This window comes from Mustela putorius, unplaced genomic scaffold (assembly GCF_011764305.1).
Source record: "Mustela putorius furo isolate JIRA1106 unplaced genomic scaffold, ASM1176430v1.1 tig00000721_pilon_pilon_pilon, whole genome shotgun sequence".
In the NCBI taxonomy this organism is placed as follows: Eukaryota; Metazoa; Chordata; class Mammalia; order Carnivora; family Mustelidae; genus Mustela; species Mustela putorius.
The window spans coordinates 1,475,215-1,496,700 of record NW_025421456.1 but is presented as its reverse complement, the minus strand read 5'-3'; the positions used below and the strand labels follow the sequence as shown (position 1 = coordinate 1,496,700).

The 21,486-nt window shown below is 40.2% G+C and overlaps 1 protein-coding gene and 1 long non-coding RNA gene across 2 annotated transcripts in view; one reads left to right on the top strand and one right to left on the bottom strand.

Moving 5' to 3' along the window:
- The window catches only part of NDNF (neuron derived neurotrophic factor), a 40,670-nt gene extending 38,866 nt beyond the window's left edge, over positions 1–1,804 (top strand). The window contains exon 4 of the mRNA XM_004747988.3: positions 411–1,804. Coding sequence (XP_004748045.1) covers positions 411–1,804 — 1,394 coding nt within the window. The remainder of the gene's footprint in view (positions 1–410) is intronic.
- Positions 1,448–20,808, bottom strand: LOC101678741. The gene is made up of 3 exons (XR_006607733.1): positions 20,713–20,808; positions 1,721–1,837; positions 1,448–1,536 (listed from the first exon to the last, which is right to left on the bottom strand). It is a non-coding gene; the product is annotated as an uncharacterized LOC101678741 (long non-coding RNA).
- Positions 20,809–21,486: the final 678 nt, after the last annotated feature.

Sequence of the window (21,486 nt, the reverse complement as noted above, 5' to 3'; positions counted from 1 at the left end):
GTCTTGGGATCATGAATTAATGGATGATTTTTTTTTATCTTGTTCTTTCCCTCTATTTCCCAATTACCTACTGGGAACATCATAATTTTTTTTTAAGATTGATTGATGTATTTATTTTAGAGAGAGAGAGAGCAAGTCAGGAGAGGGTCAGAGGGAGAGGAAGAGAGAGTCCCAAGAAGACTCTGCTGAGCACAGAGCCTGACCTGGGGGCTCAGTCCCACAACCCTGAGATCATGACCTGAGCAGAACTCAAGAGTGGGACGCTTCACTGACCAAGCCACCCAGGCACACCCGACATTATTATTTTTATAACAGCGCAAAAAGAAGATCGTCTTAAAAACAGAATCTAAGGTTGGCACGCCACAGTGCATACCCTGACCCGTAGCTTGTGTTTCTCTCCTGTCTTCTAGGTGAGCCGGAGCCTCTGGAGCAGCAGAGGCAGCAGATCGTTCATGAGGAAGGCACGGAATTATTCTCCTACAAAGGCAATGATGTGGAGTATTTCATCTCTTCTAGTTCTCCATCTGGTTTATACCAGTTGGAGCTGCTTTCCACAGAAAAAGACACGCATTTCAAAGTCTACGCCACCACAACCCCGGAGTCTGATCAGCCCTACCCCGAATTACCGTATGATCCAAGGGTGGATGTGACCTCTCTGGGACGCACCACAGTCACTCTGGCCTGGAAACCGAGCCCCACGGCCTCCTTGCTGAAACAACCCATTCAGTACTGTGTGGTCATCAACAAGGAGCACAATTTCAAAAGTCTCTGTGCGGTAGAAGCCAAACTGAGTGCAGACGACGCTTTTATGATGGCTCCAAAACCCGGTCTGGACTTCAGCCCCTTTGACTTTGCCCATTTCGGGTTTCCTTCAGAGAATCCGGGTAAAGAACGCAGCTTCCTAGCAAAGCCTGCCCCAAAACTGGGGCGGCATGTGTACTGGAGGCCCAAGGTCGACATTCAGAAAATCTGCATCGGGAACAAGAACATCTTCACTGTCTCAGACCTGAAGCCCGACACGCAGTACTACTTCGATGTCTTCGTGGCCAACAGCAACAGCAACACGAGTACCGCGTACGTGGGCACCTTCGCCAGGACCAAGGAAGAAGCGAAACAGAAGACAGTTGAGCTCAAAGACGGGAAAGTGTCAGATGTATTCGTCAAACGGAAGGGAGCAAAGTTTTTACGCTTTGCGCCGGTCTCTTCTCACCAAAAAGTCACTCTATTTATTCACTCCTGTCTGGACGCTATTCAGATCCAAGTGAGAAGGGATGGGAAACTTCTCCTGTCTCAGAATGTGGAAGGCATCCGGCAGTTTCAGCTTCGAGGAAAGCCCAAAGCGAAGTATGTCATCCGACTGAAAGGACACAAGAAAGGGGCGTCGATGTTGAAGATCTTGGCCACCACGAGGCCGAGCAAGCAGCCCTTCCCCTCTCTTCCTGAAGACACGAGAATCAAAGCCTTCGACAAGCTCCGCACCTGCTCCTCGGCCACCGTGGCCTGGCTGGGCACTCAGGAGAGGAACAAGTTCTGCATCTACAAAAAGGAAGTGGACGATAGCTACAATGAAGACCAGAAGAGAAGAGAGCAAAACCAATGCCTAGGACCAGACACGAGGAAGAAATCGGAAAAAGTCCTCTGTAAATATTTCCACAGTCAAAACCTACAGAAAGCAGTGACCACGGAAACAATTAAGGGGCTTCTGCCCGGAAAGTCTTACCTGCTGGATGTGTATGTCATAGGACACGGGGGCCACTCGGTGAAGTACCAGAGTAAAGTCGTGAAAACCAGGAAGTTCTGTTAGTTACCTCGTAGGGCGAGATGCTGTTACATAGACCTGCAGGAGAGACATGGAATCACTTTAAGCATAAACTGACTACTCCCACGGCTAAGAGAAGTGGCGACCAGTCCTTGGACTGTGGACGGAAGGATATCAACTTGTGTATATTGGTGTTTATAGGAGTATCTGTTGAGGAGTCTTGTTCTAGTGTACCTCAGTGGTACCTAGTGTGTGTCTGCTGCCCGTTGCTGTCAGAGAGGGCATCTGGAAGGGACTGACATCCCTTGCTTTGACCACTGCATGAACTGCTTCTAAATTATTTTATTACCTGAAAATTTAAAATATGCCATTCATTGCACACATCCACAAATGCAAATCATTCCTCTCTATAGATGCTAGGATATATATAAATTATTTTATAAAGTCTTGTTTTAAATGTCAGTGTTTCTATGATTGTAAACTATTAAATTCTTTTCCTGTTAAAGTACAGATCTAATCTAAGTATATAATTAAGTGGACGACCCTCTAGTCAATTATATTGCTATTGTAAATTCTTATCTGTTGAGTAAAATGTTTAAATACTGTATGTATCTCATGTACAAAGTTGACATACATTATATTCATGTACATAAAATTAAAGATATTAGATTATATACTGTTCATTTTCCCAAGCAGCTACCACGGTGTATTCAATTTTTATTCTGTTCAAAAACTGCGCCCTTATATAATTTGGCACCAGAATCAACCTACGTTGTAATAGTTAAGATAACATGCTGCGTATCTCCAAATTTACTGTGGCATTAGAGATACAGTTTGCTTTCGGATGCTGATTTGGAGCCAGGTGTCATGATTGTTGAGAGTTCCAACAGACTTGTTTTAAAAGAATAAGTAAAAAAAAAAAAAAAAAAAAGGAATAGACAAAGTCAAACACTGTAGCTCAACAAGGATTCAACAGATTGTTCTCAACAGCCTAAAATATATTACATTTATTTTAAAAATAAGCATCTATTTTAAGTACAAAATTGGGATATCCCAAGTATTTTCCATCTGCTTGAATATTAGCAAGATAATGATTTTAATGTCTATCTGAAGCAATCTAGAAACCACCAGTTAGGACTTTATTTGGTATCAAGGAGACAAAAGAAGCAACTGTTTTGATAACATTAACAGTCCGATACTTTGATTTTTCACGAATTTTTAGAAAGTAATTTCGGCATAATTAAAATTTAAACAAATAATAACAGAAACCATTTAGCAAAGATGGCACCAAGAGCACCTTTAGATCATTTCATTCTCCACGGTTCTATACGTGAGCTGTCATGATAACATTAGATCAGGATTCAGAAGAGTGTAGAATTTGTGGTCACCTGAGCTATATAACTTCAGCAGATCTGTTAACTCCCACTGTCCCTCTTGCCCATCTATAAATTGGGTGGTGACAGATTTGGGTAAGATGACATTAGAAGATACTTGCTATTATTATAAGACATAGTCTTTTGTAGAATCCTATGATTCTGAAATTATAAAGTGCTCCTGTAACTACAAGTAGGGACAGATGCAACCTCTTGACCTCTCCACTGTCCCCCACGTACTGGCACCAGCCTCCACGTGGCAGGCATGTGTCAGTGGCATTCCTCTGGTGGGGAGGATCACTATGGCTGAGGTAGTGTACATGGTGGTCATTTTGAAAGGTCCTCTGATCACCTGAGGATAAAACATGTCCCCTAAAAATCCATCATCCAACTCCTCTGGGTTATGATATCAAAAGAAAATTGACCACATCCATATAAAACAGTAACAGTATCCGAAAGAATGTTAAAAAGGGGGGCGGGGGGGAGACACGTGCCCAGTGGCCATGTAGCCAATCAACCTGGAAGGAGAGCTTAACATTGACAGCATTCCAGAGATGGTACATCTTAAGCTATAAACGGGGTGCATTTGAAAGGAGAACTGACTTTCTCCTGTTACTCGCAAATATGTTTTTAAAGAGCAGTGTGCTAAATGGAACGACAGAGGATCAAAGAGTTATTGCAGCTTCTGAAGACGATGGACTTACTCTCAGATATTGCTTAATGCCTATGGACCCCTGGGAACCCAGCCAAGTCAATTTAACCAAGCTCTTACCCTTTCAGCCCACTGTGATGGTGGTTTCTACGTAGTCTGGATAGTACTTTGATAGGAATTGCATTAAATGTGTAGATTGCGTAGTCTGGATAAATTTGAGAATTCTTTCATGGTCCCAGTGAAATTTGCCTTTCAGAACTTACAGGAAAATTAAATACACACTGTGAGACTTATGTCACTCGTAAAGAAAGGGAAACACCTATTAAAGATAAAGATCTCATTTACTAATGTGTTAGATTTTAGGAGCACTCAGGTGAACTGGAGACAAGAAAAAGGAACTTGTTCTTAATTAACAAAGAAACAGAAAGTTGCTAATATGGAAGCACCACCTTTTGTTTGTTAAAATCCTAGGACAACTGTTTTGAGAACAGAGCTATCCCAAGGATAGCCACAGTATTATGGAGGAAAGAAAATCTTTGAAGACATTTAGTTCAAGGTCACAATCTTTATTTTTCAGGTGCACAAGAAACTGAAGACCAGAGAAATAAAGTTCTTATAGTTGAAACAGATAAGGAGTAGAATTGCCCAGATTCCAAAATACTTACCAGGATATAAATCACTAATTCTTGGCAGGGGGGCGGAGTCACTTGTGGGTCACTTTCCTAAAGGAAATAATTTTTTTTGTCTTATTTTTTATTGCAAACCAACTTACTCTTAAAGGCCATTTCAGATTTTCTTAAGAATGAATGGATGCATAAACTATAACTGAGAACTTCAAACTTATAAGAAAAAAAATTATGTTTAGTTATTTTCAGAAACACAGAATGCTTTAGGTTTTCATGCACACACAAACCTGGGGCTTTAAGATCATTAATCAATTTTAATGATAAGTCCTGTAGTTTTTAAATTTAAAACTATCCAGAATCTATAAAAAATTATAGCAGATGATTTTATTTGTTAAATTACTTCACAGTCAATGTCTAGATTAATTTTTTAAATGTGCAGGCATTAAAGAGTATGTGCTGGTAAGGATATATCCATTTCTTATTTTCATTAGAGTACCATTGAAAAAGTTATGATTTTATTATCTCAGAAAACCAAATGAGGTAACTTCAATTAAAAAAAAAATCACTTAACCAGGTGGTGGGTACTAGAGAGGGCACAGATTGCATGGAGCACTGGGTGTGGTGCAAAAACAATGAATACTGGTACGCTGAAAAGAAATAAAAAATTTTAAAAAATCACTTAGGTGAACTTTACAGTTTGAAATCAGCTTAATGGTTCTTAATAGATTGGGAGGTCCAGGTGCATTCAACGAACACACACACACACACACACACACACACACACACTTAGTTTTACATATGATTTAATGGTTTGGTGGACCCGAAACCATTCAGGATCTCTTCCAATACTTTACCAACCCCTCTTAGAGATCATCTATTTCTACTACTTCATTTTATAGATGAAGAAATTGAGGTCCAACAAGACTAGAACCCAGATTCCTATACTCCAATGTTAACGTTCCCCTGAACTTCATTTTAAGTATTTCTTTACTCCAGAAGATATCCAGAAAGGATACTCCCAGAGCATCCTTCTCTGTCTTTCTTCTGTGGCTGGTTTCAAAGCAAAACAAAACAAGTTAGCATCTAATTTGAAAAACAAGGTCATTTGGAGCATCTCCAATCACTTCCTTCCCCACTGATATGGTGTGATAGAGATAAAATCATCTGGGAACTTGACTTCAGATTTTCTCACCAGCACCAGGAGAAGTGACCGAGGCTAGACTTCAGCTGTCCTCTGTTTGTAGCTGTCCACAGGACCTGGGAGGCATCAGGGCACACTCATCATTGTGTTTTTTCCCAGAGCATTTTAGCCAGAAAAATAGACCGTGGTTTGGGATTTAGACCATTGTTGTCACTTTGAAGGTGGAAAGTGGAAGAGAGGAGGGCAGGGAGATGAAACGGAGCGCGGAGAAAGTACGTTTTTTTTCTGATTTCTTTCTCTAAGAGGCCTGAGAGAACAAGAGCAGTGAGAGATCTCCTATAGCTTAACTTTATTAAGATCTTAGATTCTGTTTTTTATATGCAAAATTACCCTGAAAATCTGACCTAATCACATCCATTCTATTAAAATTGTATCCACTGATTGATATTCTCATCTCCTAGGGAGGACTGATCATGTTATTTGGATAAGATTTTCAGTTCGGTTGATTCACATTCCTCCTTCTCCATCTTTGAGAAACAAATTTAGTAATCAAAATTTAGAGATAGTTACTTAGAATGGCTTTTCATATCCACCCTTATGTCTCTTTCAAAGATATTTTTAAATACGTTTTCAAAGTAAAATAAATAGAAGGCTATTGATCGCCATCACAGGCAAATAATTGGCTCCAGGATTGAGTGCATGGCCTTAGGCGCAGTTATATTGCCATCTTGTCGTTATTCTGATACTATTGAAGATGTGGCATCAGCTACCGCATGAGTGTTAGAGGGGGAGGAAAGTAGTGTGAGGAAGAACATGGAGTCCTAGGAAAGGACTCATTAAAAAAGAGAAACCAGGATGAATGAAACTCACCATCCCATTGGGCTACAAGGGAGAACTTTCAGGTAAGTATAAGGTTTTCTTGAAACCTGGCAGAAATGTAAAGTTTAGAGACTTCAAGCTGAGGACACATCAAGTACCCTCTCAGGATGCAGACGTGTCCCAAGACTTTAGAATTTGAAATAATATTTGAATTGAGACAAAGGTGTAATACCGAGAAGTCGCAGCACATCAGTTTTCAGTATGGGTGATGAGATCCAGACAGAAGAGTCTGGAAAGAAATAATCATCTTATAATAAGAGAGGTGATGAATGTGTTGCTTTGTTTTTGAGTCCAAAATTACTGTCAGAAACTGAGTTTTAATCAGCAATTCAAAATGTTTCGGTTCTCTCTCTTCTTGTATAAATACCTGCCAATGTTAATGTTGCCATAATTTGGAAATAAGCAAATCTATTTCTTGTCTATAGTTAGCTCTTGGTATAATCCTTCCAACTTGTGTAAATAAGGCAGCACAGCATAATACACAAAAGTTTTTAAATCAAATTTTTAAAGATTTTTATTTATTTGAAAGAGAGACAGCATACAAGTGGGGAGAGGGCAGAGGGAGAGAGAATCCTCAAGCAGACTTCACTGAGCTCAGAGCCCAGTGTGAGGCTTGATCCCACAACCCTGAGACCATAGACCTGAGCCAAAACCACGAGTCAGACGCCTAACCAACTGAGACACCCAGGTGTCCTTCTATGCAGCTGTTTTAGAACCTACTTGACAAACCCCAAATATCTATTCTTAGTGATAACTCTGAAAGGCTTTTGTTTCTGAGAAAAACTGTTTATGTAACAAACAGAACCAAGTGCATTAATACACAGTGGGGTTAGGAGTTAGGCTGTTCAGTCTCATCCCTTCCTATTAAGTGAACTCAGACCTATTAAATAAGATTAATGTAATAGCTGCTTTTACCATTCAGGCTGGAAATGTTCCACATAGCCTGAACAAGAGCCGTTTTTAGAAGCAGCATGTTACCCTCAAGAGCCACAGAAAAATCACATAGTCCTCTGGGTTTGTCTGACCCATTTCATGCTCATCTGCGGATCCATATGGCAAAATAACTAGCTTGTGGCGTAACCATGTAATGGTTATAACAACAGATCTAGTCCACTATATCAGCAATTTGCTAAGAGCAACTGGTATAGTGACAAATACGGCCCGTTTCCAACGGCTGAGTTTCTATGTCTCATAGCAGCCCCAAGTAGCCTCAGCAGCATTTCATGTGTCCTGCTCTTTCTGGATGGAGCAGGAACTTACACCTGGGACAAGAGGTGTGTGAGACAAGTGAGAGAGACAAACAAATACACATATACTTTTTAAAGAACCAAATACAAATGTAACCAGTTTTATTATGGTAAAATGTCACTTTCAGAACAGTTTTTAAAGAAATAACAGACTCTTCTGGCTGGCTGTTTTTAAATGGCAGTATTGAGTATCTTCTTCCTGCTGAAGAAAGCGTGCTGTTCTTTCTCAGAGTCCAAGATCTGAAAGAGAAGTTGCTGAATTTTTGCTTTTTTCCACCATGTACAGGATAATGGGCTCCCTTGCGTTATCTACCGAGTGATCTCTTCAGGTATGGAAAAAGATACAAAGATACACAGCAGGGTAAGATCACAACATTGACATTTAAATTGCTTGTGTTTTGTGCAAGTTCCCTGGACTAATGGCAGAGAGCCGGGCTTCAAATACAGCTGTGTGCTGAGCAAACTTGACTGCCTTGAATTCTGAATGCCCACCCTTTGCCAATTCCATGGGCAAGCATTCCGGGAGGCCTGAGTTGAAATGTGCAGATAAATACTCAGTTCCCGGGGTTCTGGTGCCAAAGCATACAGAATACTTATGGTCTGCTATGGAAATCTTGGAAGCACAGATCTTCTGTTTTTAATGTCTCTGTGGATTTAAGACAGTTCTTGGACAACTTATTACCTTTCATAAAATGTACTCTTACTTTAAAAATCTCTTGGTGGCTTACCTATATTAAAAAGAGGAAAAGAATACTTTTCAATTCCACTAAGTTTTCTCTACTAAAGTTAAACAAGCTTCTAGAAGAAAGGATGCAGTAGAATGCAGTAGAAAAGGGATTTTGGGTGCGTGGGTTTGTGGGCTTTTTGTTGTTGTTGTTATTGTTATTGTTGGTTTTTTTTTGTTTGTTTTGTTTTTTAACTTTTGTGGACTTGTGCTTTCTCATTTGTAAAATAAGACTGACAATCTCTAAGATTCCTTTTGGAAAAGCAAGGAAACGAACAACATTTAAGCACATACTGAGTGCCAGGCATGGGAAATAGAGTATTTAATCCTAACAACTCTGAGATGAAGACATTATTGTAGTCTCACCAAACAGACAAGTAACCGAAAGAACAAAGGAACATAATGCTCAAGGCCGCAAAGTGGACACGAAGTGGATACATCTGGTTCCAAAGTCCTGCATCTTTCTCCTTCCACTTGTGTGGTTGCCAGCTCTAGAGCTCATTAGTGAACCAGAAATTCATCAGAATAGAATATATGAGGAGTCGGTTGATAAAAATGGGAAAAAGTTAAAATACATGTAAAGCTTTACCGGGACATTTGGAAACAAATGATCTTTGACATAGATAAATACTGAGAGCTAGGACAGAAGATTATAATTCACAAAATATTGCTAAATTCCTCTTACTGCGGAGAATTTTTCTGTTTTTATGATGTCTTATAGTATACCTCAACAACCTGGTTCAGTACTTGCATTCAGACCTTATTATGCAGAATTTGCTGTCATGCTTATATGTGATATCATGTGTGTCAGTAACACAATGCCAATAAACCTTTATTTAATTCTTCTGTGTTTTAGCATAAACAAGTGTCTGTGGTTGTTTTTAGATTTGTTTCACTTTTGCCTTTATGCATATTTTCCTTCATTTATTACAGTTTTTTTAATAGCAGAAACTTCCTGGGCCTTCATTCCTTGTGAAGCCCTGAACTGAGGCATTTGGCATTAATCCACATGACAGCCTTATGAAGTGGATACTATTATCTTTTCCATTTCATTGATGAAGAAACAAACGATAGGTCAGAGAAGTTAAGGTGCTTCCCCAACATCACAGGGCGAAGAAGGAGAACAGCCCAGTGTCAAATCCAGGTTATAGATAAAGCCAGTGCTGGAAGGGATGACTTTTGTTCCTTGCTTTTGGTTTCTATGGAATCCACTGGCACAAATTTACTTTTAAACTGTGTTGGACTTGTGTTCATTCTACTAAGGATTTGCTTTGTCGGTGCATTGGGTACTTGCTATTAATCTTCTTCTGATATGCTATCTTACATCATTGCACCCTATGCTCCCATTGCTCTTCCTATGTATTTCACATTTAAGAAGCTCACATAGCTGTTGCCTAAGTCCCAGACAGAAAGCTGGTGAACTCTGTGTCCTGTGTGGCGAAGGAAGGAGCTGATGACAAGATTTGGGTATTGCCCTTGGGGCTAGGAGCTTTGCTGATGTGGCTGGCTTCTTTAGTAATGCTTTCCCCTAGACAAAGTTAAGGAGGGACAAGAGCCCTGTTGCCTCTCTTACTCCTTCCCCACTTTAAAAATATTTTCTCCTAATTCCTAAGGCAATGTTCGGTATTTAAAAACTCTTCAACATGACTTAATCAGGTAACATGAAACTTGAATCGTCACTCTAATTTCACTCCCCAAAGAAAACTACTTTTAACAATTCTGTTCACATGCCAATGCTTTTTCCCTTCCCTGTACATAAACTAATATTTATTATTATTATTCATTTTTCTCAAATATGGAATTATACTAAATACACAGTTTTGTAACCCAGCTTTTGTCATTGAACATGATACTTTGGCCTTCATTCCATGTCAGCTTGATCTCATTCTTTTTAAAAAATATTTAATTTATTTATGTGACAGAGAGAGAGACAGCAAGAAAGGGAACACAAGCAGGGGGAGTGGGAGAGAGAGAAGCAAGCCTCCCGCTGAGGAAGGAGCCCAATGTGGGGCTCGCTCCCAGGACTCTGGGATCATGACCTGAGCTGAAGGCAGACACTTAATGACTGAACCACAAAACATTGCTTCTTCCTAGATGTTGCCCTCAAATGTGTGAAGTGTGTGTCAGCATAAACGCATGGTGGTGACCTACCTCAGTTACATACAAAACCATCCTCAGTGCTCTGAACCAGCAAGGACAACTTCTGTGTCCAATGAGAGAGCTTCCTCTCCCAACAAGTGACAATGACTCTCTCTCACCTGACTCTCTGGAAGCTTATCATCTAAGCTTCAAGGCCTGGACTTTCAGCGTCCATCCTGGTAGATCCCGCAAAGGCCAGTTTTCGCAGGAATCCTGCTTGTATCTCCCACCCTGGATATCTGATATCTCTTGATAGGATATCCGGATATCTGATAACTCTTGTTAGGATATCTGATAACTCTTGATATCTGACCAAACCCCTCATTCCTCACCATCCCAGATAATAACGCCCTGGCTTGCCTGCAGCAAGAATCCTGTTCAGTCAGTTTAGCCAGAATGACCAGCCGTTCCTGTCATTTCCCATCCACAGACCCTTTCCTCACCCTGCCACTCAGCTGGGAGTCCCTACTTCCCTTTGTTGTATCTGGACTCCAGCTCAGTCTCTCTCCTCTACGGCAAAATCCCACCGCAGCGGTCTCTAGACCTATCATAACAGTCTTGAATAAAGTCTGTCTTACCCTTTTAACAGATGTCAGAATAACTTTAACATAAGTAAAACACTTTCAGATCATGTCTTCATCTTACACCTCGTCAGCATCTTTGCGGGAGTATTCACCCCCACAATATGGAATTTTGCTTAGGGTGATGCACACACAATTCTAAGAAACAGAGAAATATACTCAAATGTTTGAGTTCAAAGGAAACGTTTCTGAAGCCCAGTTGAAGGGATTTTTATGTTAACATTTTTATTAAACATTGTTTGGGGTGATCCACGTTTCTGTTCCTCACTAATCAGGTTGACATTTGGCAAGTACCACTGATGGTCTATATTGTCCCTGAATCCATTAACATAGAGGTTGGGTTAAAAACAGGTCACCCCCTGGCTTCTCTTTGGCTATTGCCCTCACAAACCTCTACCCCCCACCCACTTAATCCAATAAGAGCCAGGGAAGGAGTCCTTTCAAACAATTCTTCACTCTGCAGGTGTCTTGAGCTATAATCAGTTTCCTAGTTGGAGAAGTAATAGGGAGGAAGGAAAGTATCTTATCTTTCCGCAGATACTCCCAAACAATTCTGCCTTGAGTAAAAATGACAACCGTAGTCACGTCACCTTAAGGCTTTCTCCTCTGTATGCTGCCCTTGGAGCATTCAGGGAAGGGGCTGATAGGGCAGGCACAAAAGAAAGCCAACAGCGTCTCTGTCACCAGGGAGTTAAATGTAAAGCCACCTGTGACAGGATTTCAGTCTAAAACGGAACCAGAGAATGTGAAATGGAGAACCTCACACACTACCCTCATGAAACTTAAGAACCAAGAGACTGATTTCCCATAGAAAACCAAAACTTCTCTCCTGACCACAGAACACCTGACAAGAATCTCTCCCCATTCTCAAGCCAATGAACTTACTGAGCGGAACTTTTCTGGACTGCCCACTCTCTGCACTCCTTGCCGGTAAGTACAACCCACCCCAAGATCTTCAACAGCATCCTTACAGGTTACTGCACTTTGCACATCCTGATTTGTAGTTCCTCAGCTGCTCCCAAGTAAGCTCAATTTTTGGTCATTCGAGCTTGCCTCAGTTGCCTCCTTATTTAGGGTAACACACTCTTCTCTAACAAGAGCTTGAGCAAATAGCTTTAATATTCTTTTTTCATGCTCATTCCAAATTCTGATTAAACAAAGCAACCATAAAAAAGTAAAAGGAAACTACTCTCAAGGGATCTATACTGGACTAAACTAAAAATTGAAAAGTATTTTTAAAGAGTGTATAATAAAAATTATTACTACATCTGCATTTTGGGTAAGATAAAATATGCAGTTTATGCCAACATCTGGTTTGTTGTACATCTGATTTATATGTATTTACAAAAAAATTACATGTATTTTATGTAAATACACAGAGGATATGAAGTTATTTACAAAAAGCATGTATAGAATATAATAACCATAAAATATTTGTCTTGGATTTATACTCTCATGTCCCAGAATGAGAATGCATTCTAATTTTTCTTTCTCCTACTGCCTTTGTCTGGTTTTCTTACAAGTTATCTTTGCCTTGCAAAATTAATTGGGGAGCTTTCTTTTTCTCTTTATCCTCAGAAACAATTTGTATAATGTAAGGGTTATTGGTTTCTTGAATATTTGATAAAACACACCTGGGAACCATCTGGTTCTGTTATCCTTTGGAGCCTTATAACTACTTGTTCTATTTATTTACTAATCGATTCTACTCAGCTTTCCTATTCCTTCTCAATCAAAATTTTAACTCATATTTTCCTTTAGAATTTGTCACTAAATTTTCAACTGCCCTGTTCCGAAGTTTTCATAGTATTATGTTATAGTTGTTAAATATTCTCTTTCTCTATAGCTTATCTTATTATTTTTCAAATTACTTGTGTCTTATTAAAAGCTTCTCGTGAACTTATCTATTGTTTAATTTTTCTCAAAGAAAGCAGAAATTTCTAAATGTTTTAATCATCATAATTTTCTAAAATGTTTCTTTATTATTATTCTTTTTGGTATACTACATCCCTGTAATTTATTTATTTTATAACCGGAAGTTTGTACCTCTTGACACCCTTTACACATTTTGGCCACCCCCCAGCACCCTTCTCCGGGCTCTGAGAAGGCTTTTGATTCCCAACAAACTTGGTTCTCTTTGGGTCTACTGGATGTGAGCCCTATTAGTTTTCAGAGCCAGACATTTTGGGTGCTCGTCTCTTCTTTGCAGGACCCAAAGGTAAGGGTGCCTCAGGTAAGGCACAAACCCCTTACTCCTGAGGAAGCTCCATATGTGTGAAATCCCTCCTGATTGTAGGTCACAGCACTGGGGTGGGCTGCTTGTTTGTTTGTTTTCCAGAAGGGTGGGTATTTTTTGTGAGACAGCTTCTCTGCCTCTCTTACCATCTTGATATGGCTCTTTTATCATTTGTTGTGAAGAAGTACTCAGCTAGCTTTCAGGTCTTTTTCTGAGAATTATTTCCTATGTAACTGTTGACTAGGTGTGTTTGTGGGACAGGTGAGGTCAGTATCTTCCTACCTCACCATCTTGGAACACCTTCTCTGGGTTTTATGTTAATTTCGAATGTTAACTCTATTTCTTGCTTCCTTCTTCTTTCTTTCCTTTTATTCTGTTTTTTAAAGCACTTGAGTTGATCACTTTGCTTATTCATCTTTACTTTGTTGTATTCTACCAGTATACCTTATTAATGCATGTGAATTTTAAGAAATCATTTAAGAGGTCAGGAAACCCAGAATGGAACACAGATTTTGACCAGAGAATCTAACTGTATTCCAAATGTATGAAATAGTCCCACTGTAGGGAATTGGGGGGGGGGGGGAATGCTGATCTAAGTTACTTTGAAAATATAAGATTAAGAGCAAAAGAAACTACATGAGCACTGTAGTTCAGCTGACAAAGTTTTTTCCCACTAGGTTAAGTGCTATGCATGTATACTGGAATTGTACCTTAGATAAAATGTATGGCAGATGGAAAGACTGGGAGTTGGAATGGGAGTTTACCAATAAGCAAGGAGACAAGGAGGCTAGAGTGATCCATGTGGTAATGGAGTAGAGTTGGAGATGCCATTATAAACTCATGTTTAAATTAAGATAGATACAGATATTTACATGAGGGAAAAAATACACATACACACACACACACACATACACACAGAGATGATGATACACACATATATTTCCATGCTCTGTCAGCTGAGAGGGTCTAGAACCAATGATACCGTAGTAGCAATAAGCATAGCTAACACCCAGATCTTGGATTCTGTCTTAGTCTATTTGGACTACTATAGCAAAACACCATTCTGGGTAACTTATAAATGACAGAAATTTCATTCTTACAATTCTGAAGGCTATAAGCACAAGATCTGGTGCCATGATGGTCAGGTTCTGGTGAAGGCCCCATGAAGGGTTGTGGAGGCCAACTTCACAATGTGTCCTTACACAGTAGAAGAGATGAGCTAGCATTATGGCTTTCTTTTATAAGGACATTAATTGCATTCATGTGGACTCTGCCCCCAAGAGCTAGTCACCTCCCAAAGGCCCCACCTCCTAATACCATCAGCTTAAGTATTAGGTTTTCAGTATATGAATTTTAGGTTCAAGTTATTCAACACCAACAGTGATACTGATATTGGTAGCAAGTACCCTGACATGATTTTCCATAGTCTTCCTAGACCCCCAAAACCCATAACTCCAACTTAATCATGAGAAAATAAATCAGAGAAATTCTGACTGAGGGATATTCTACAAAATACCTTGCCCAGTACTCCTCAAAACTGTCAAGATCACCAAAAACAAGAAAAAATCTGAGAAGTGGTCACAGCTAAAAGGATCCTACAGACATTAAGAAAAATGAAGAAAATATCAGTGAAGTATGGGCTTTAGTTAATAATCATGCATCAATATTGGTTCATTAATTGAAACAAATGTGTTATAGTAATATATGATGTTAATGATACAATTGGATATAGGGTATAGAGGAATCCTCTGTGCTATCTTCACAATTTTTCAGTAAATCTAAAATTATTCTAAAAAGTTGAATGTATTAAAAGAAGTAGATATTGCCTCGTGACCTTAGAAAAACCTTAGAAATGATTCCAGCATGGTCAAGAATTGAAAAATATAGTTTCCTAGTGAATCCACCAGAATATACTGGGTATGCCTAAATCCCTAAGTTCCTAAATGGATGTTCCCCCTGCATTCAGGTTACTGAATATTTGCTGAATGAATAAATGAATACACAAACCAATGTGAAACTAAACTCATTGGTGTTTTGTTGTTGTTATTGTTTTTTTCTCATTCATTCATTCAGCAAATATTTACGGAGTGCTGTCTGAGGACCAGGCACCATGCTAGGTATTTGGTATATCATAGGGAAAAACCAGATACTATCACTGCCTTCCCAGAAAATGCAGTCTAGCCAACACTCAACTATTCTTTTTGACAACCGAGTTGAGGCAGATACCCACTGAGGTTACTCCTGGCTCCAACAGTAGCAGTGTACAGCCAAGAGAGCCAAAGTCCAGCCCAAGTATTTTCTGAGTCCCAAATATTTCACCTTGGGGAGGAAAGGGAGAAGAAAGCATCCAATTTTTTAGAAGCAATTTCAATCATTAAGATATAATTTAAATAAAACAAGAGAAGGAGGTAAAAGGAACTGACAGAATGTAGCCTTGTTTTTAGGAATTGAGAGACCTTGGCCTTGACTCTGACATGCGCATGCACATTAAAGCATGCACATTAAAATGTGGAAGTTCTCCACCTCGGCACTGTTCCCCCAGGGCACAGCACTCAGCAGAAGGTGGGTCACGGGGCAGGTGAGGGGTGGGGGTGTCAGAGGAGCGCACAGCCACAGAGCACTCAATCAGAGCGCAGAGGTGTGGCAGTTTGCTGTGATTTGAGCAGCAGCCAGAATTTCACAAAGCATTCAGGAAGGAAGTAGAGCCTTCTAATGAAAGAAACCCATATATGCTTAAACCTGTCTGTATATTGAGTACATTGTGAGATAGGCATCTTCACCAAGAAAATAAAGCTCAAATTAGCACAAACCTAAGGTCAGACAGCCTTAAATTCAAATGTCAGCTCCTTCGTCTACTAACAAGGTCACCTTGGACAAGTGGCTTTGTTAAGTGAACTAGGGCTCTGAAAGGTTAAGCAAACTGCTCAGATCATAAGGCTGAGCTTCAAAGTCATTCTGACTTCAAAACACAGGCCCTTTCCTCTTCCCGGAGCTGCCTTCCTGAATAGACCCGGAGGGACTGGGCCATGTTGCCACAAAGGGTCAGCTGCCTGTCCCCAAGAGAAGGTCCAGCATGAGTAGGGCCACACCTTGCCACACCCCTTATTGGTGAGCTGTAGTGCTGAATTAATTCCTTCAACAGGAGTGATTTCTGTTGCATTTTGCAACACGTAATAGAACCTTCAAGTAAATGAGGGGTATTCCAATACTCGTGTGAAAAATTAAAAACAAAAGCTCCAGCTTCCTCTCTAGCCACAAAAGCTGAAAACAACTTCTCTTTTACTTTGGATTTTGCATAATTTTACCACGAGTACTCCCGTGACATTTTTGGTTGACGTAACAGTATCTCAGGTACTCATTGACATATCTGGACTTCTCATTACTGGGCTGATTAATAAGAACATGTTTTAGGTAATTGACCTAACATGACTACAACCTTCCTATAGAAAGAAACAACAAGAGAAAAAGTTATATAAGCCCCCAGAAATTGAGAGAAAACTTTCATTTAAAATATTCTCCGTAGGGCACCTGGGTGGCTCCGTTGTCGGTTAAGTGTCTGCCTTTAGCTCAGGTCATGATTCCAGGGTCCTGGGATTGAGTCCCACGAGCAGGGAGCCCGCTTCTCCCTCTCTCTCTCTGCCTGCTGCTCCCTCTGCTTGTGTTCTCTCTCTCTCTCTTTCTCTCTCTCTCTCTGTGTCAAATAAATGGATAAAATCTTTAAAAAAAAATTCTGCATAAGTTGAGCTGCATAAAAAGTCAATGATGATAAAGAATAATGTATTTCTACAGTGAGTCCTAAAGTCAAGGAAACGTTCACTTTTATAAGTGGAGAAAGTCTACAACAGCTTCTAAGTTCTTGAAGATCATCTTACTCTCCCAGATCTATGATGGACAGTTTAAGTGAAAGATTATTTTCCCATTAATCAGGGATCATGAGTATGTGCACTCACCAGAATCAGGGCAATGGAGAAGTCTGCGATCAGTACACTTCACCGAATTAAAGACTCCGTGTTTCCCCTCATGTGTTGCTGTTGATTGCTGGGAAAGCCAATATTTCCAGCCCATTTACTTCAAATTCATTCCACTCCAAGGTGTTATTTTGCATGGCCAGCACTCCCGTGTTACCCCTGGCACAGCTGTTGATTTCTCTGTAATTAAAATCCTTGTGGGGAGAGCAGAAAGCTGGCCTTCTACATCATTTTCTCATTAGTTTGGTTTTTCATTCCTCTTGGATCATTGTTTAGGCTTGTCACAGGGAAACTTTCATTAGGGTCTTTTGGCTGCAATGTTGTTTTAACAGAGCAAATGGAATTTAGAAACCCAAACAAATATCTCTTCATCATTTCCAATTGATAAAAGAAAGATGCTACTAAACAAAACAACCTTTAGGGGTGTTATTTCAGCTGTATTTCATACTCGATCTTCAAGTTTAGGTAGAGACTGTATTGTTTAAGAAGATTTTACAAATGTTAAGTCAAAATTCTAAGGGAGTCAGTTTTCTGGAAGGTATAAGATCTAAGTTCCAGAAACTCAAGAATGTGGAAACTCCCTCTGTGCTGTTGACTTTCTTCTCTTCTCTTGGTTATGAGCATCAGCCTTGATTTCAGACTCAAAGATACAGTTACAAATTGCAGCTTTGGGGCATTGCATTTCTTTTCATTTTTATTACTTTGGACCTCAGCCTTCTTTTTCCAAATTCAACTTCCCAGGGCATATTTGAATGCCTACTTAGGCATACATGCATTAATCTAGAAGATACTTATCTCTATATCTACCTCTAAATGTTCATCTGTTGTAGAAGCCCACTTCTAAATTGGCCAGATGTGTTATTGCTAGGTCAAACAGAACAGAGTAAAGATAGTTGCTTCCCATCATAATTCTGCTCTGGACTGACCTTTATCGCCAAGGCATTTAGGGAAGCCTGGTACCAGGCTTTCACACATAGCTAGATTATACCAAGGAGCCATAAATAAACTCAAGGTTGCTGACACCATTGCAGACATCAGGATCAAAAGAGAAAATTGCATTGAAACTCAACGTTAGCCTTCAGATTTTTTCTTTGTGCTGACGTTACTTCTGCTAAAGTTTCCTCTCACACTTCCTTTGCCTACTTATAAAGCAGAAAGGGGTCCCCAGAAAATACAGCTAGTAAAGTCTCTTGTATTTTGAAACTGTAAAAATCCAATGACTTCCCATTGCCTCTATCACAAAACGACTGTGGAAAATGAATCCTTTCGACAAAAGAAGACAAATTGTGTGTTAATAATAACCTATACATGGGGACGTGGCCAACCCTACCATTTAATGTACTATGCAAACATTACACTTTACCAAGGGCCACCTAAAAATGACTATTTGCAATAGGGGGTAAATGCCCCTCTTTGGGGTCTGCTTAATGTTATGACTTGAGCTTCTGGGATTAGTTTTTTTAACACGTGCCTGTTCTGAGAAGCTTATGCAATGGTCCTGCTGTTTCAGTCCTAACTTATTAAAAACATTCTGTGACCCTCCACATTTGCAATATAGATAATGTGGGTGCCTTGAAACAAGGGCTGTAAATCTCCAGTGTTATGAAACAGATGGGCTCAAATGATGAGAAATGGACAATATACCTCATCAACAATTCAGAAACAGAATGGAAACAATCTCACCCCTCCACACGGAGTAATTTCTAGCAAGTCATAAAACAACAGAGATAGAGACGACTATAGATAATTCATCCTGAAAGAGTTCTTCTCAGCTAATCCAGTGGAACCTCTTCAATGGAGAGGAGAAGGGAGTTGGGGGAAATCGGAGAGGGAGACAAACCATGAGAGACTGTGGACTCTGAGAAACAAACTGAGGGTTTTGGAGAGGAGGGAGGGTCAGAGGTTGGGTGAGCCTGGTGGTGGGTATTACGGAGGGAACGTATTGCATGGAGCACTGGGTGTGGTGCATAAACACTGAATTCTGGAACACTGAAATAATGTAAAATGAAATGAAAGAAAAAAAAAAGTCAAAGAAATAGTCTCAGAGGGTTAAGCAGGTTGCCCACCGTCACACAGGAAGTTACAGTGGCTGTTCCTTGATTCCTACTCAAAGGCCTTTTTTTCACTACAATATTTCCTTTGTTTGGCTCCTCCATTCACCACACAGTTTAAAAATGAGTTAGTAGACTTTAACCTGATAGTCATCATTCATTTTCAGAAGGATGTTTAACCATTAAAACTCCATGCAAGTATAAACTTCAGGGTTAGGTAAGAAAAGTGATGGTCAGGAGTATCTACTATACTCCTCTCCGTGTTTCCTAACGAGCAATAACATCCAGCATTCAGAATACTCCCAGTGGAGCTCTACTATAGTAATAGCATTTACCAGTGTTCCACAAAAACATCAAAAGGTAAGATTGGCCTGTAAATCAGTTCCCCTCTTAGCCACACTTCAGCTGCATTCCATGCCTAACCAAAGTCTATTTTCTTTTGGCAAACAAGTCCTGACCAGCTCGTACTGCCCAGTATGCTGGGGAAACATCGTCAGTACTAACAACTGTGTGAGACTTAAGAGGTACCAGTTGTTTGCTTGCCTCTGGGTGGAACTAAAAGCACTGCCTGTCGGAGCCGAAGGCAGCGCGGACCAGTAAATGCCTGCCCCGGCTGGTGCAGAACAGAGACAAACAGCCCCAAAATAAGGGTGGCCTCAGCGGGCAGTGGAGAGGAGGCTGCTGCTGGGTTTTGTCACATGGTAACTAATGCAGACACTTTAGACCCCTGTCCTAGCAGCCCTTTCGGAGCAGGAAGAGCCTGGGTAGGGAGGCGGGGGGGGGGGGGGGGGCCTCATAGGGTCTTCTGTGTGTCTCGGAGTCTGAACGCTGGTTTCGGACACCAGTGGGGAGCACCGCTGGAAGCTTTTGTTGTTGGCTTTGTTTGTTTTTCCTGTCTCTAAGATATAGATTTGGGGGATTTCAAGTAAGACCAGTGGGTGAAATTAGAATCTTAGCAATAACTCATGGCATGGGCTGCTTTAAAAATAAGTATAAAAAGCTTACACTACAAAAGATAGCCTCTTGTTTCCTTCTAAACGAAGCTATAAATCTAACCCGAAAGGAGAAGTTGAGCGGGAAATGTTTTATTGCTCTGCTCTCGAATTCCAGGGCCTGATTGTTGGAAGGGAACCGTTTGGGGGACAATGCAGTGGAGACCAAGAGAAAGAGAAAAAGACAAGTTCAATTAAGCAAAACATTGAAAAAAATTCAGCCACAGAAATCGTAACTATTTCTACGGGAAAACAGTATGGATGCCACGTAACAATGTAACTAGGACGGTTTCATTTCCTACAGCACTGAGTGCTTGAGTCCCGGGGGAACTTTGGAAACTTACACAGAAGGGTATAGGCTGTTGGGAGGTCTGGCTGGCTGGCCCTGCGAGTCAAGGAGTCAAGGCAAGGGGTCGAATTCCCTGGGCCCTGCGTGGGGGGCGGGGGACCTCACCGGCTGTGGATGGCGTAATAATAAAGTTCTGATTCATAATGTAAATAATTCTATGCACGCTTTACTTCCATGAAGTCACTAAAAATAATATTTGCTGAAAACGAAATGGCAGGGGAAAAAAGTGACATTTTATGTATGCCGCAGTAGCGGCATAGTAGTTTTATAAAATGAAGATTTTATAAAACCTTTAGCAAATTAGGCAGAATTAGGAAATGCGTTTTAGCAGTGGTCAAAAAGCTGATGGCTTTCCTAGATAATAAAAACTTTGGCTAAAGATTCTTTCATGTTTCTAGTCTTAAGTAATAAAAGAGATCTTAGCTATTTTAAAATCCACTTTATTCATGCTGTATAACTAAAGATACAACTTTACATTCAGAAAGCTGTTCACACTACTAAGCAAGTCCAATAAAAAAGGATTTAAACATTGCCCTGTTTAGTACTTCCTGTAGACACATTTTGTCATAAAAATAATTTGACAGTATTTTTTTTTGAAAGATTTTATTTATTTATTTGACAGACAGAGATCACAGTAGGCAGAGAGAGAGGAGGAAGCAGGCTCCCCGCTGAGCAGAGAGCCTGATGTGGAGCTCCATTCCAGGACTCTGAGATCATGACCTGAGCCAAAGGTAGAGGCTTTAACCCACTGAACCACCCAGGTGCACTG